Source organism: Hyla sarda, chromosome 4 (assembly GCF_029499605.1).
Source record: "Hyla sarda isolate aHylSar1 chromosome 4, aHylSar1.hap1, whole genome shotgun sequence".
Classification (NCBI taxonomy): Eukaryota; Metazoa; Chordata; class Amphibia; order Anura; family Hylidae; genus Hyla; species Hyla sarda.
The window spans coordinates 181,960,624-181,976,528 of record NC_079192.1 but is presented as its reverse complement, the minus strand read 5'-3'; the positions used below and the strand labels follow the sequence as shown (position 1 = coordinate 181,976,528).

The 15,905-nt window shown below is 45.0% G+C and overlaps 1 protein-coding gene across 1 annotated transcript in view; it reads left to right on the top strand.

Moving 5' to 3' along the window:
- CPT1B (carnitine palmitoyltransferase 1B) overlaps positions 1–15,559 on the top strand; it is a 67,371-nt gene extending 51,812 nt beyond the window's left edge. Inside the window, exons 17-19 of the mRNA XM_056573008.1 lie at positions 8,423–8,536; positions 9,002–9,094; positions 15,239–15,559. Of these exons, the coding sequence (XP_056428983.1) occupies positions 8,423–8,536; positions 9,002–9,094; positions 15,239–15,322 (291 nt within the window). The 3' untranslated portion in view covers positions 15,323–15,559. The remainder of the gene's footprint in view (positions 1–8,422; positions 8,537–9,001; positions 9,095–15,238) is intronic.
- Positions 15,560–15,905: the final 346 nt, after the last annotated feature.

Here is a 15,905-nt window from a genome sequence, read left to right as displayed (position 1 = left end):
AAATCTATGTCTAAAAGATAATCTCCTATAGCAGCTAAAGGGATATCCTTCACTCTAGGTGGACAAAGACTTTTGATCCGTGCCACCTTACTCCACAACCTGATAGCAGCCGCAATAGTGGAGAAAGGAGAAGAGGGAGCAAAGGTAGGGTTAAAACGCAATGCCCAGAGAAAGTTATTAAAGTTAGAAACATTAAGGACAGCAGCTTCAATATCTACCCACAGGGGGGGAACGTCCTGCCACCACCATTTTTTAAGCTGATCGAGTAGAACAGCGTGATAGTACAATTTAAGGTTGGGTACCCCCATACCCCCCTCATGCACAGGACGATACAGTATATTCGCACCAACCCTGGGGTGCTTACCATCCCAAATAAATCGTAAGAGCATTCTTTGTAGTTGTGAGAGGAAGGAGGCGGGCACTATCATCGGCAGGCATCTAAAAAAATATAAAATTTTAGGGAGCAGCATCATCTTAGCAGTGGCAACACGTCCCGCCCATGAGACAGGAAGTTTGGAGAAGTTATCAATTTCCTTGGTAAGCTGGGACCGCACAACAGCAAAATTAGAAGCAATTGTCTTATCAGGCGATGCAGTAAGGACTATGCCCAAGTAAGGAATCTGGTCAGTGACCCATTGAAAGGGATATTTAGCTTGTAGCCATCTCTGTTGCTCAGTGGGTATCTGCAATGGTAAGATACACGACTTTGTGGGGTTAATCTTATAAAAGCTAACCCGGCTAAAAGCATCAATAATGTCCATAACTGGGCCTAAAGAGCTTTGGGGGTTGGAGAGACTAATGATAACATCGTCGGCAAACAAGCCAATTCTGTGGTCTACTTTTCCTATTTGAATGCCCGCAATGTCTGGGGAGTCCCTGATGGATTGAGCAAGCGGCTCCATAACTAAGGTAAATATAAGAGGGGATAGGGGGCACCCCTGTCTTGTCCCATTGCTAAGTGAGAAACTATTAGAAAGGGTACCCATCGTGTAAATTCTAGCAGATGGGAGCGTATATAGAGCCATAATGGCGGATTCCAAAGAGTGGGGAAAACCAAACTTACGCAGCACACTCCGCAAATATCCCCAGTGCACCCGATCGAACGCCTTCTCCGCATCAAGGGACAGCAAGAGAGAAGGCGTCCGATCGGAATGCGCTTTTGTGATGATGTCGAGAAAGCGTCTCGTACCATCCACCGTTTGACGACCCTTGACGAAGCCAACCTGGTCCCTGTGAATTAGGTCCGGCAGAACCCTATTCAACCTAGCAGCTAGAGCCAGGGCGTACAATTTAATATCACTATTTAGGAGAGATATTGGTCTGTAATTTAGGGTAGAGTCCAGTGGCTTACCAGGTTTAGGTATGGTAACGACCAGAGCATCCAACATCTCTTTAGGGGGCACACCGTTCTCCTTAACATGGTTGAAGGCTCTGGTCAAAAAGGGAGCTACGGAAGGGCCAAATCGCTTATAAAATTCATTTGTAATACCATCAGGACCAGGTGACTTCAAGGGCTTGAGGGAACGCACACATTCAAGAATTTCTTCTGTGGAGAAGGGAGAGCAAAGATCAGATGCCTGGTCCGAGGACAGAGAGGGGAGGGACATAGAGGACAGAAAAGAAGAGATAACTGCTTCATCAGGCTGTGGAGTAGCAATGTCATGTTGAAGATTGTATAATTTGCTATAAAAATCTGCAAAACAATTGGCTATACTTTGAGGGTCAGTAACTATAGAACCATCAGATTTAGTAAGGAAGGGGATTCTCCCCTTATACTGGCGTTTTTTAAGTTGTTTAGCCAGTATAGAGCCAGATCTATTACCCTGCCAATACCATGTCATTTTGAGCCTTCTCAGTGCCATCTCATAGCTGTGTAAAGAGAGGGAGTGTAGGGTAGCACTAACCTGTGAAATTTCTTCCACTAGTGATGGAGAGTACGAGGCCTTATTGCGCCTATGTAAATCTGCAAGGCGCTGTTGGAGTTCTAGTGTTTTGGTCTGGCGGACCTTCTTGTCATAGGCTGTTTGGCTAATAAAGTGGCCCCTAATTGTAGCCTTAAACGCACACCAAAGCATGGGGTCTGTAACATCACCAGTATCATTAATGCGGAAGTAGGCATCAACCGCCAATTTGGTCGCTTCAGAGTATTCAGGGTTATGGAGTATTAGTGGATTAAGTCTCCAAATATAGGTCGGGCGGGGGCTATGCGATTCCTTAATGGTTACGCTTATGGGGGAATGGTCCGACCATTCTATGGGCATAATTTGGGCCTTTGAAACCAATGATAGGAGAGAGTGGGAGGTAAGGGCGTAATCTATTCTGGTGTATATCTTATGCACATGAGAAAAGAAGGTAAAGTCCCTTTCCGTGGGGTGGGATATACGCCAAACATCATATAGGTCATTTTGGGACACACTAGTGAAGAAACCGGTGGGTTCTTTTTTCAAACTGGGCGAAGTAGAATCTACACTAGGCCACATGGTCATATTAAAATCTCCTAGCAGTAGGCAGTGGCCCCTTCTCAAGGATTCCAATTTGCGCAAGAACGCCCTGAGGAAGGTACACTGTTTCGTGTTAGGCGCATATAAGGAGCCTAAGGTATATTGAACATTGTTCAGTAAGCACACAATAATTATAAAACGACCTCTATCATCTATCACAGAGTGTTGGACAGTAACCGTCAGGGTGTTCTTAAATGCAATCGCCACTCCTCCCTTCTTGTGAACAGCATGCGCCTGATAGATGTGTGGATATCTCTTATTTTGGAGTCTATGGGCATCTAGGGCTAATAAATGGGATTCTTGTATACAGAGGATATCGGCCGCCAGGCGTCCAGCCTCCCTCCACACCAGAGACCTTTTATACGGTGAGTTAAGACCACGTACATTCATAGACACAACCTTAATAACCATAATTAAAGTGTACATCAACGCAAAGCAGAACCATTAGCACAGTAAGCTGAAAAGGAGCAGGTACTCCCGTCAAACAGGATACATCTACACCTAGCATCTGCAAGAGGAGCCTCTCATATCCAATATCAGAGAAAGCAAGTGATGGAGGACCAACTGGACAGAAAACAAGTAAACAGAACGAACAACAAAGAACAGATAAAATGAGCAAGCAGTAGTAAAGACCATGTGGTAGGTCTTAATGGGGGTAAGTAAGCACATTCGACTGCAGTTAGGCCGAATGTTTAAACATTCAGGAAAAGTATCCAGAGCACTAAGAGGATAAGTAACCCACAAAATGGGGAAGGGTACCCCAGTCGCAAGCCAGTGAGTCAATTCGGACAGGCCTGTCCAAAGGCAGAGAAACAGTTCATGTCTTGCTTTTTTTCTTGCGGTGGGAAACAACCTTCCATTCCTCAGCTATCTTTGCAGCATGTGGTATGTCCAGGGACCTCTGAGCAGTCAGATCAACAGGTAAGTTCCATTCCGCACACATTTGCAAAAGGGTCTCCGGGGAAGAGACCACATGTTTGGACCCATTATTGGTGATAATCAATTTCACAGGGAATCCCCATTTATAAGGGATCCCTTTTTCTCTGAGAGCTTTAGTCCCTGCACTGAACTCACGTCTCCTGGCTAGAGTGGCAGCAGATAGATCCGTGTAAAGTTGGAGTCCCGAATACCTATCTGGCAGGGAGGGTGAGGAGCGCGCCACCGACATCAATTGCTCCTTAATATGGTAGAAGTGAAGGCGCAGAATCACATCCCTTGGTGTAGCAGCAGGTAGGGTTTTGGGCTTAGGGAGCCTGTGGACTCTGTCCATTAGCAGATCTAGGGTGGAAGCCTGAGGCAGCAAAAATGCAAAGTAATCCGTTAGGAAGCTGTTGAGGTCCTCCGTCTTCACAGACTCCGGCACCCCTCTTACCCTTAAATTGTTGCGGCGAGACCTGTCCTCCATATCCGCTATCTTGAGTTGAAGAGCGGTAACCTCATCCTCCAGGCCATTAGCTAGGTCCACTACTTCATTATGTGAAGAGGTGAGTTCCGCCATCTTGCTTTCAATATGCGATGTGCGGTGTCCAAGAGAGGAGATCTCATGTTGTATATTGGACACGGCTGCCTTAATGTCACCCTGAATGGAGGTATGTAACTCAGCGAGAAGCCCCCTCATAATAGGTTCAGTTAGGGGCGCCGACGAAGAGCTCCCATCAGGGCCTCCTGGGCCTCTAGCATGCTGGGTCCCCACTCCCAGTGACTTAGAAGAGATCGGGGAAGACGGTACCTGCGGGTCCTGCTGCACCGAGGGCGACCAACCTGTCAGGAGAGTCAGAGGAGTTGAAGGAGAAGCCTCCAGGGCGCAGCCCGTCTGAGAGGATGAAGACGCTGGTGAGGCGCTTCCAGTAGCCGGAGACGCCGACACGCACAGAGCCGCGCCATCTTGTGAGGCCTCCGCAGCAGGAAAGAACGCCGTGAGCTTCAGCGGGCTCTTTTTCCCTCGCCTCCGGGTCATCATTAGGGGCCCCGACAGATCAGGTACCGGTGGGCACAATTGCCGTAGCGATATGCTCAGGAACAACGCTGTTTAGCCGCTATTAGGCCTGGGCTGCAGCGGAGCACAAGGTTTATGCGACCGCCGCCATGCACTGCAGGACACGCCAACATTTTTGATTTTTAAAAAGGGTAATAGCAGAAAATACCCCCCATAATTTGTAACACAATTTCTCCCGAGTACGGTGATACCCCATATGTGACCCTAAACTGTTGCCTTGAAATACGACAGGGCTCCAAAGTGAGAGCGCCATGCGCATTTGAGGCCTAAATTAGGGATTGCATAGGGGTGGACATAGGGGTATTCTACGCCAGTGATTCCCAAATAGGGTGCCTCCAGCTGTTGTAAAAGTCCCAGCATGCCTGGACAGTCAGTGGCTATCTGGTAATACTGGGAGTAGTTGTTTTGCAACAGCTGGTGGCTCCGTTTTGGAAACAGTGGCGTACCAGACGTTTTTCATTTTTATTGGGGAGGGGAGGGGGGCTGTGTAGGGGTATGTGTATATGTAGTGTTTTTTACTTTTTATTTTATTTTTTGTTAGTGTAGTGTAGTGTTTTTAGGGTACAGTCGCACAGGCGGGGGGTTCACAGTAGTTTCTCGCTGGCAGTTTGAGCAGCGGCAGAAAATTTGCCTCAGCTCAAACTTGCAGCCGGATACTTACTGTAATCCTCCGCCCATGTGAGTGTACCCTGTACGTTCACATTGGGGGGGGGGGGGGGGGGAACATCCAGCTGTTGCAAAACTACAACTCCCAGCATGTACGGTCTATCAGTGCATGCTGGGAGTTGTAGTTTTGCAACAGCTGGAGGCTCCGTTTTGGAAACGGTGGCGTACCAGACGTTTTTCATTTTTATTGTAGGGGTATGTGTATATGTAGTGTTTTTTTACTTTTTATTTTATTGTGTGTTAGTGTAGTGTTTTTAGGGTACAGTCGTACGGGCGGGGGGTTCACAGTAGTTTCTCGCTGGCAGCTTGAGCTGCAGCAGAAAATTTGCTGCAGCTCAAACTTGCAGCCGGATACTTACTGTAATCCTCCGCCCATGTGAGTGTACCCTGTACATTCACATTGGGGGGGGGGGGGGGACATCCAGCTGTTGCAAAACTACAACTCCCAGCATGTACGGTCTATCAGTGCATGCTGGGAGTTGTAGTTTTGCAACAGCTGGAGACACACAGGTTGTGAAACACCGAGTTTGACAACAAACTCAGTGTTTTGCAACCAGTGTGCCTTCAGCTGTTGCAAAAGCTACAACCCCCAGCATGTACGGACAGCGGAAGGGCATGCTGGGTGTTGTAGTTATGCAACAGCCGGAGGCATACTACTTTGGCTGGGGATGCTGGGGATTGTAGTTATGCAACAGCTGGAGACACACTGGTTTGCTACTTAACTCAGTGTGCCTTCAGCTGTTGCAAAACTACAACTCTCAGCAGTCACCGACAGCCAAAGGGCATGCTGGGAGTTGTAGTTATGCAACCACCAGATGCACCACTACAACTCCCAGCATGCCCTTAAGCTGTTTGTGCAAGCTGGGAGTTGTAGTTACACAACAGCTGAAGGTACACTTTTCCATAGAAAGAATGTGCCTCCAGCTGTTGCAAAACCATAAGTCCCAGCATGCCCATAAGTGCATGCTGGGAGTTGTGGTGGTCTGCCTCCTCCTGTTGCATAACTACAGCTCCCAGCATGCCCTTTTTGCATGCTGGGAGCTGTTGCTAAGCAACAGCAGGAGGCTGTCACTCACCTCCTGCTGCTGCTGGATCGCCGCACAGGTCAGTCCCGCCGCCGCCGCCATCGTCGTCGCTCCTGGGGCCCCGATCCCAACATTAACGCCGGGGATCGGGGTCCCCAGCACCAGGGGTGCACGTCCCGCACCCGCTCACGTCCTCCGGAAGAGGGGCGGAGCGGGTGCGGGAGTGACACCCGCAGCAGGCGCCCTGATTGGTCGGCCGGTAATCCGGCCGACGAATCAGGGCGATCGTGAGGTGGCACCAGTGCCACCTCACCCCTGCAGGCTCTGGCTGTTCGGGGCCGTCTCTGACGGCCCCGATCAGCCAGTAATTCCGGGTCACCGGGTCACTGGAGACCCGATTGACCCGGAATCGCCGCAGATCGCTGGACTGAATTGTCCAGCGATCTGCGGCCATCGCCGACATGGGGGGGCATAATGACCCCCCTGGGCGATATGCCGCGATGCCTGCTGAACGATTTCAGCAGGCATCGGGCACCGGCTCCCCTCCGGCTAGCGGCAGGGGGCCGGGAAAGGACAGGACGTACTCCTACGTCCTCGGTCCTTAAGGACTCGGAAATGGGGGCGTAGGAGTACGTCCATTGTCCTTAAGGGGTTAAAGCTGTTCATTCACCTGCACTATAAGCCAGTATATTGGGTTTAGGTGAACAGTCTGCCAGTTTCTCTTTAAGGGTACGTTCACACGTACGCAGATTTGATTCACAGGATTTTCTGCTGCAGATTACAACATAAACTAAATGACTGATCACAGCTTCTAATCTGCCGTTACAAATCCTGCGCTTCAAATCTGCGCAGGATCCTGTATGTGTGAATGTCCCCTTAAGCAGTAATGTCATTTATATAAACTTTTGAAACATCACCTAGACATGCCAAAAGTTTTGATTGCTCCGGATTTCAGTCCTCAGACCCACTGTAATCGTGAGTTTTAACCAGGTAAAGCATGCCGCAGTCCCCAGCCGCCCCACCTGATCAAACTGATGTGCCCTATAGACTATATTAGAGAGCAAGAGTCAGATCAAGCAACTAACCATGCAGTAAAGCATGCTACCAAGTGCTTCACCTGGTTATAGCTCACAGTCACAGTGGATCTCAGGACTTAAACCTGGTTCAATTTAAACTTTGACTTGTGTGGAAGACATTAAAAGTGAAGATATCAACATCACAATAAAATCTTGGTTCATTTCTGCAGTGCATACATAAATAGAATCACAAAGGTTGTTCTGTATTAGGATAGGTTCGCAGGCTAGTGACTAGGAAATCCACTGAGCGTTACACCAACATTCACTTGTATTGGTCCATGGACAGTACACAATAGTGGCAGATTTGCAGAGTGCCAGTGGACCTGTTGAAATGAATGGTAGCGCAGCGGGAAACTTGTTCCCAGTTCGTCAACGTAACCTTAGAGTATATCTGGCTTCATCCATGAAGCCATTATCTGGCGAATGAGGTGCTGTCCTTTTACCTTGTGCATTAGACTGAATGTGCGGAAAATATGTTAAAAGTAAATATAATTGGCAGTAACACTTTAAATTGAATGTCAGAAACATGTTCTTTTTTACATACATTATTATGATGGGGGCTGCTGTTTTTGCCTGGGCTTTATGCACATCATGGCCCTAATTTACTAAGACTGTTGGATTTTTACTAGTGTGAAATGACTTGCAGGATTCCGCTCTATTCACTTTGGGAAATCAAAGATTTATAAGTCGGTAAAGTTTTCTGACCAGCTTTTTCTTGGTGGAAATTTTCAGCCATTTATTCAGAGGACTTTCTGTAAATTCAATAGTAAATAGGTCGGTTGTGAAACCATGCCCCTTATTGGACCTATCATGCCGCCCCTTTCCTGGCTGGTCACGCTCCTTTGCAGAGTTTGTAGGTTTATTTTGGTGCAGTTAAATCCGGCGCAGACACAATTATTGGCGCACTGCAACACATATTGACGCACACGAGAAAAGAAGTCTGGTTTACAGTTTTACAGCAAGACCTGTAAAAATCGGAACAATAAACGGGGGGGGGGGGCACTATTAACTTCTATAATCATGCATGACTATTGTGTCCAGAGCATTGAATGCTTATACTTCATTAAGGATTGTATTCTAATAAATACAGTTAATACAAAAAGCTTGCAGCAATGAGTATCAAGGCAAACCACTGATCTTGTCCATTGGGACTTACAGGTGTTGTCGGAACCCTGGAAACTGTCCACATCTCAGACTCCACAGCAGCAGCTGAAACTATTTGATTTAGAGAAATACCCAGAACACATTTCTGCCGGAGGAGGATTTGGACCTGTAAGTAAAGGGGGAGGGGTGGGCCGGGAATTGGTGAACACGTTATTCTGTTTCTGATATTTTCTTGCACATGATAATCATAGTTTTCTTAATGGGTTTGAAGAATTGGTTATTGAATGGTTCTTCTTTTACATTTGGGACACCTTTTCTGCGTTTGCAAATGTTATCTGTATCATCTGAACTGTAATGTTTGTAACTATAAGTGTATCCACTTAAAGTACATTTATATTGGAACCATGCATGCTGCTTGGTTTTATATACAATACCTGTAGAGATGTAGTAGAGCTAAATCTGAAATGTAGCTGTTTCTTTTTCTAAACTGAAATAAGTTCTTGGGTGAAGAAAACTTTACCCATAAGTAATCTGTAATGCATTTGTCACATGCAGTGGTGGATCCCAAGCCTCCTCATTCATATCTCAGATACTGTGAATATTTATTATATCTGCACTTTTCCCTATTTACAGGTGGCTGATGATGGCTATGGTGTGTCTTACATCTTTGCGGGAGAGAATGTCATCACTCTGCATATTTCTAGCAAATTTTCCAGCCCTGAAACGGTACAACTCCTAAATTAAAAAAAATTTTGTAGCTAGTAACATTAACCCCTTAAGACCCAAGCCCATTTCACCTTAAGGACCAGATCATTTTTTTGCACATCTGACCACTGTCACTTTAAGCATTGATAACTCTGGGATGCTTTTACTTATGAATTTGATTCCAGTATTGTTTTTATCGTGACATTTTCTACTTTAACATAGTGGTACATTTTTGTCATTACTTGCATCATTTCTTGGTGAAAAATTTGAAAGTTTTGCATTTTTCTAGCTTTGAAGCTCTCTACTTTTAAGGAAATAGACATACCAAATAAATTCTATATTGATTCACATATACATCATAATCATATATATAATAAAGTAGACAAGTTTTACTTTTTGAAGAAATCAGAGGGCTTCAAAGTATAGCAGCAATTTTTCACAAAATTTTCAGGGACCAGTTTAGTTTTGAAGTGCATTTGAAGGGCCTTTATATTAGAAATACCCCATAAATGACACTATTATAGAAACTGCACCCCTCAAAGTATTCACAATGACATTTAGAAAGTTTGTTATACCTTTAGGTGTTTCCCAGGAATAGCAGCAAATTGAAGGAGAAAATTCTAAGTCTTCATTTTTTACACTTGCATGGTCATGTAGACCAATTTTTTTTATTTTTACAAAGGGTAAAAGGAGAAAATCCCCCCCAAAATTTGTAACCCAATTTCTCTTGAGTAAGAAAATACCTCATATGGGGATGTAAAGTGCTATGTGAATGCACTAGAGGGCTCAGAAAGGAAGGAGCGACAAGGAGCTGCAGCAGCTCTGCCACCTGGAACGCAGCAGCGCCACTCCATACCCAGTAAAGTGGCACTGCACAACTCTTTAAAGGAAAATGGTAATCCTGGGTTATATTGTGGGTCAACAGGAGACTGATGAGGGGTCACTGACTAAAAAAACATACCTTAGGTCTAAGGTATGTCTCACCGAAGATCCACTTCTATGTTCTCTGAATTGCGCACTGGAGGCGGACCCGCCAGCTAAATTTGCAAATTCATTGTGACTCTACATCCTAGTGACCTCAAGTTCCTGGTCATGTGAGCACATGCGCCAACTGAGCGTTCACGTAACCAGCTACTATCAATATGCAAATTGACCCGCCAGGGCCACGCCTCAAGCACACAATTCAGTGAAGATAGAAGAGGATATTCGGAGGGACATATCTCGGACCTAAGGTACGTATTTTAGTCAGTGACCCCTCATCAGACTCCTGTTTACCCACAGTATAACCTAGTGTATTGGGTTTAGTGTGGGTGAACAAGATGACTGTTTTCCTTCAAGGCTCATTATCATTACGATGCACACATATGTGTGTATATGTAAATTCAAGAAAAGGATCAGCAATAAATCATACTACCTTTTATGGTTATTCTTGCGTGAGTATGCCCTAAAAATTATCAGCAAATGTAAATGCCATTCATGTTGACATTTCCATTTATACAACCCCATTTGAGCAGGACATCACCTGTATTAGGCCCCTTTCACACTACTGTTGTCACCCTGCACAATCTTCCGTCAGGAACGCCCATCTGAAAGTCCCTAATACGGTCGTCAAAATATCCCATTCATGTCATAGGGATTTTTTCACCATCCTGCAGTACCAGTTATGTCCCGTTATGACTAATGGCCGTTATTTTTGAAGGCACAAAAGACGGTGCATGCACTAATTTTTGTTCCGTCAAAAATAAAGGTGGAATAACGGCCGTTAAAATTTTAAAGTTGAAGTCTATGGGTGATGGACAATCAACATCCGTAAGTGCCGTTATTTTATTGCCAGTTATGATTCGTTATTTGTACTGCGCATGCTCAGAACATGGACATAAAATAATGGACTATAACGGATGAAACGGGTGATAATGGATGGAACATGCCTGTTATTTTGACAGAATGCCTGTTATAATAAGACATTGGTCATCCGCTATTATCCGTTACGTTCAGTTATTTTGTCTATTGTTTCATGACCTCTTTCAGCAGAAAAACGGCTGTCAAAGTGCAGGAACATGACGGTAGTGAGAAAGAAGCCTAATGCTTCTGGCACCTTCAAGTGATGATGCATGTGTAGTTGCTATGACCGCACTGTTTAGACTAGGTTCACACTACGGAATTTCCAACTGGAATTCCACTTGCAGCAGATTCCCATTGCCTGCAACTTAAAACAATGTGAAGCTCTAGAGGGGACTAACCCCTGCTTTTGCCGCTCTAGCCAGGCCTAGCCCATATTCAGCACTCCTCCCCTTTCTCCCCGCACTACTAGATATCAGGGATGCCAGGACTGATCAGACCTTAGATGTACGTGATATCATGCCCTGTTAACCTGCATTTCTTAAAGGAATATGCAGCAAATTAACCCTACACCTGCTTCTGATCACTCCCCGCCCTCCGGGGTAGTAGTTGTCTTCTGTGGTGGGGCACACAGGGATAGCTGCATCTGTAAATCTGTTTGACAGCTGTCACTGGTTGCTTGTCTGCCTCTGCAGCCAAAAAAATTCACCTGCATGCACTATTTCTTCCGTTCATTCGCCCGTCACAAAAATAATAATAAATTAATAATAACAGGCGATAACGAATTAAAACAGCTATTGGAAAAATCCCATAGACTATAATGGGATTTTCTAAAGGCCGATTTCCAGGGTTTTTATAACGGGCGTTTATAACGGAGGTATTTTTATAGTGTGAAAGCAACCTTACAAGAGTAAATAGGAGGAAATGACCCCCAAAATTTGTAACCCAAATTCTTCTGAGTATGGACATACCCCATGTGTGGACGTAAAGTGTTCTGTGGGCGCACTACAATGCTCAGAAGAGAAGGAACCACATTTGGCTTTTGGAATGCAAATTTTGCTGATATGGTTTTTAGGGGGCATGTCACAGTTGGGAAGCCGGAGCAGCAAAAAAAAAAATAAAAAAGCCTGCATGGCATACTATTTTGGAAACTACATCCCTAAAGCAACGTAACAAGGGTTACAGAGAGCCTTTACACCCCACAGGTGTTTGACAAATTTTTGTTAAAGTTGGACGTGAAAATGAAAAATTTGATTTTTTTCACTAAAATGCTGGTGTTACCCCAATTTTTTTTATTTTCACAAGGGGTTACAGGAGAAAATTTGTAAATGCTGTAAAAGCTCACTGCACCCCTTGTTACGTTCCGTCAGGGGTGTAGTTTCCAAAATGGGGTCACATGTGGGGGGGTCCACTGTTCTGGCACCATGGGGGCTTTGTAAACACACATGGCCTTCAATTCCAGCCAAATTCTCCCTCCAAAAATCCAATGCTGCTCCTTCTCTTCTGAGCCCTGTAGTTCACCTGCAGAGCACTTTATATCCACATATGAGGTATTTCCATACTTAGAAGAAATGGGATAACACATTTTGAGGGTCTTTTTCTCCTATTACCCCTTGTGAAAATAAAAAAAATTGAGGTAACAACAGCATTTTAGTGAAAAAAAATAAAATTTTTCATTTTCTCGTCCAACTTTAACGAAAATTCGGCAAACATCTGTGGGGTATTAAGGCTCACTGACCCCTTGTCACGTTCCGTGAGGGATGTAGTTTCCAAAATGGAGTCACATGTGGGTGTTTTTTTTTTTGCGTTTGTCAAAACCACTGTAACGATCAACTGTGCAAATCGCCTCAAATGTACGTAGTGCACTCTCACTCCTGAGCCAAGTTGTGCGCCCGCAGAGTATTTTACGTCCACATATGGGGTATTGCTTTGCAAATTTTACCTTTTGTGAAATGAAAAGTATGGGACAACACCAGCATGTTAGTGTAAAAATTTTAAATTTTTTACACTAATATGCTGGTGTAGACCCCAACTTTTCCATTTCATAAGGGGTAAAAGGAGAAAAAGCCCCCCAAAATTTGATAGGCAATTTCTCCCGAGTACGGAAATACCCCATATGTGGCCCTAAACTGTTGCCTTGAAATACGTCAGGGCTCCGGAGTTAGAGTGCCATGCGAATTTGAGGCTTAAATTAGGGATTTGCATAGGGGTGGACCTGGAGGCAAGCGTCGGATACCAAAAATATTCTATGCCAGTGATTCCCAAACAGGGTGCCTCCAGCTGTTGCAAAACTCCCAGCATGCCTGGACAATGAATGGCTGACTGGCATTACTGGGAGTTGTTGTTTTGCAACAACTGGACGCTCTGTTTTGCAAACACTGCCGTACAAGACGTTTTTTATTTTTATTTGGGGTGGGGGGGGGGGGGGGTAACTGTGTAAGGGGGTGTTTATGTAGCGTTTTATTTTGTGTTAGTGTAGTGCAGTGTTTTTAGGGTACATTTACACGGCGGGGGTTTACAGCAAGTTACCCGCTGGCAGTTTGAGCTGCGGCAGAAAATTTGCTGCATCTCAAACTTGCAGCGGGAAACTCACTAAACCCCCGCCCGTGTGAATGTACCCTGTAGCAAACCTCGAGCTGTTGCAAAACTACAACTCCCAGCATGCCCTTTGGCTGTTCGTGCATGCTGGGAGTTGTAGTTATGCAACAGCTGGAGGCACACTGGTTGCAAAACACTAAGTTAGGTAACAAACTCAGTGTGCCTCCAGCTGTTGCAAAACTACAACTCCCAGCATGTACGGTCTGTCAGTGCATGCTGGGAGTTGTAGTTTGCAACAACTGGAGGCACACTTGTTGCGAAACTCTAAGTTAGGTAACAAACTCAGTGTTTCGCAATTAGTGTGCCTTCAGCTGTTGCAAAACTACAACTCTCAGCATGCATTGACAGCCTAAGGGCATGCTGGGAGCTGTAGTTATGCAACAACTGTAGGCACACTGCTACAACTCTCAGCATGCCCTTTGGCTATCCGTGCATGCTGGGAGTTGCAGTTATGAAACAGCTGGAGGCACACTTCTTCAAAGAAAAAAATTGCCTCTAGCTGTTGCTTAACTACAAGTCCCAGCATGCACAAACAGCCAAAGGGCATGCTGAGAGTGTAGTTTTACAACCAGCTGCTGCACAACTACAACTCCCAGCATGCCCTTTGGCTGTGCATGCTGGGAGTTGTTGCTTAGCAACCGCAGGGGGCAAGCAGCTCACCTCCTGCTGTATCCTGCCACCGCCAGTGAAGACCCGGCAGCCGCTGCTGCCAGGGTCCTCTGCCGCCGGCCCTTCTTCCAGGGACCCCACCGCTTTTTCCAGGGACCCCCGCCTGGCCCGATGGACAGGTAAGGGACTTCCGCGATCACCGCCCAGCAGGCTCGGTGATTGATCGGTCGCCCGGACCAATCAATCACGCGATCGTGAGGTGACAAGAGTGATTGGGGCGGTCTTGGACAGCCCTAATCACCCTTTTTTTCCAGGTCCCCAGAGACCTGGAATCGCCGCAGATCCCGGTCTGAATTGACTCAGGACCCCCCCCCCCCAGGCATTGTCAAAGGATGCGAGCGGCGGGGACTGGAATTCCCATGGGCGTACAGGTATGCCCTTGGTCCCTTAAGTCCCAGGGAGCCAAAAGCACCACAATCACAATGTACAAATGCAAGGTAGATAAATAAACAAGATAATACTGTGAGTGATCTACATAGCATGTATACAGGGGCCAAAAAATAACAGCTGTAAAAGTATAGAGATGAATGCCTCTTTATAATTAACCAAAGCGCCATGAAGCCCAGCATTTGGCAAGTTTATTGGGAAGTAACTGAGATGTGATAAAATAATGCAAATTATATAGTTCTGGGGCACTTATACTTTTAGGAATCTTGAAAAGATGGTTCAAAAAAAAAAACAATTAAAAAAAAATCAGTGATTTCTGTCACCAGAATAAGGCAGTGTGCACACCCATACGTCAGCTGTGCTGTGCAATGAATGGCCAGTGACTACAAAACAAATGTGCATATTACCTTTGACAATAAAACAAATCAAAGATGACTTTTTACATGGATATCTGATGTTGCTTGTTTAAGCGTGCAATGATTTTTTTGCCTTGATATATAATAGTAGTGCTTGAAAGTTTATGAACACTTTAGAATCTTCTATATTTCTGCATAAAGTTTACCTAAAACTGTATCAGACTTTTAAGACCTAAAAGGAGATGAAGAGAACCATGCTAAACACTTTATATGCAGCAAACCTAGAATCTTTTTTTTTTTTTCTCTTTTTCTTCAGAACTCTCATCGTTTTGGACAAAGAATCTGCCAGTCCATGCGTGATTTGGCTGAACTCCTTATGGTCCCTGGGAATAAACGCTGAAACCTGGCCACTTTATGAGATCACATGACACATCACATAACTTGTGGTACTTTTTATTCACTTGAAGGCTAACCTGCTTGTTCTAGAGAAAACAAGAATGCAAAGTCTTGCATGTATAACTGGTGATAGTGACACAATCCATATGTTGCAGTGGCACGATCAGTATATATTGTACATGGCTACTGGTACTTGCACTGAAAAAAAAATTCTGAATGGATGTAAATAAATTTTATTATGCCAAATCAACAAATAGCATTGATCATTCTTTCTGAATATATAGTAATTCAAGGGCACCAATTCACAATAAAACCAATATTAAAGCATTGGCTACTCAACACCGTTGATCTGGGTAAAGATATTTTATTCAGATTTCTAGAGCACAGTAAAAGGTTCATATTGTGACCCGCCTTACGGCATTTCCCAGTGGATGATCATTTTTATATAGTTTGTAAATGCACACAATGTGGTTTTGTTTTCTACATGGAGCATCATTCCACTGAATAAACTCTGCAGATAGAGAGAAGTATGAACCATTAGCCAATCCTACTTGGATAACTAAACAGCAAAACCCCAAAAGGACATA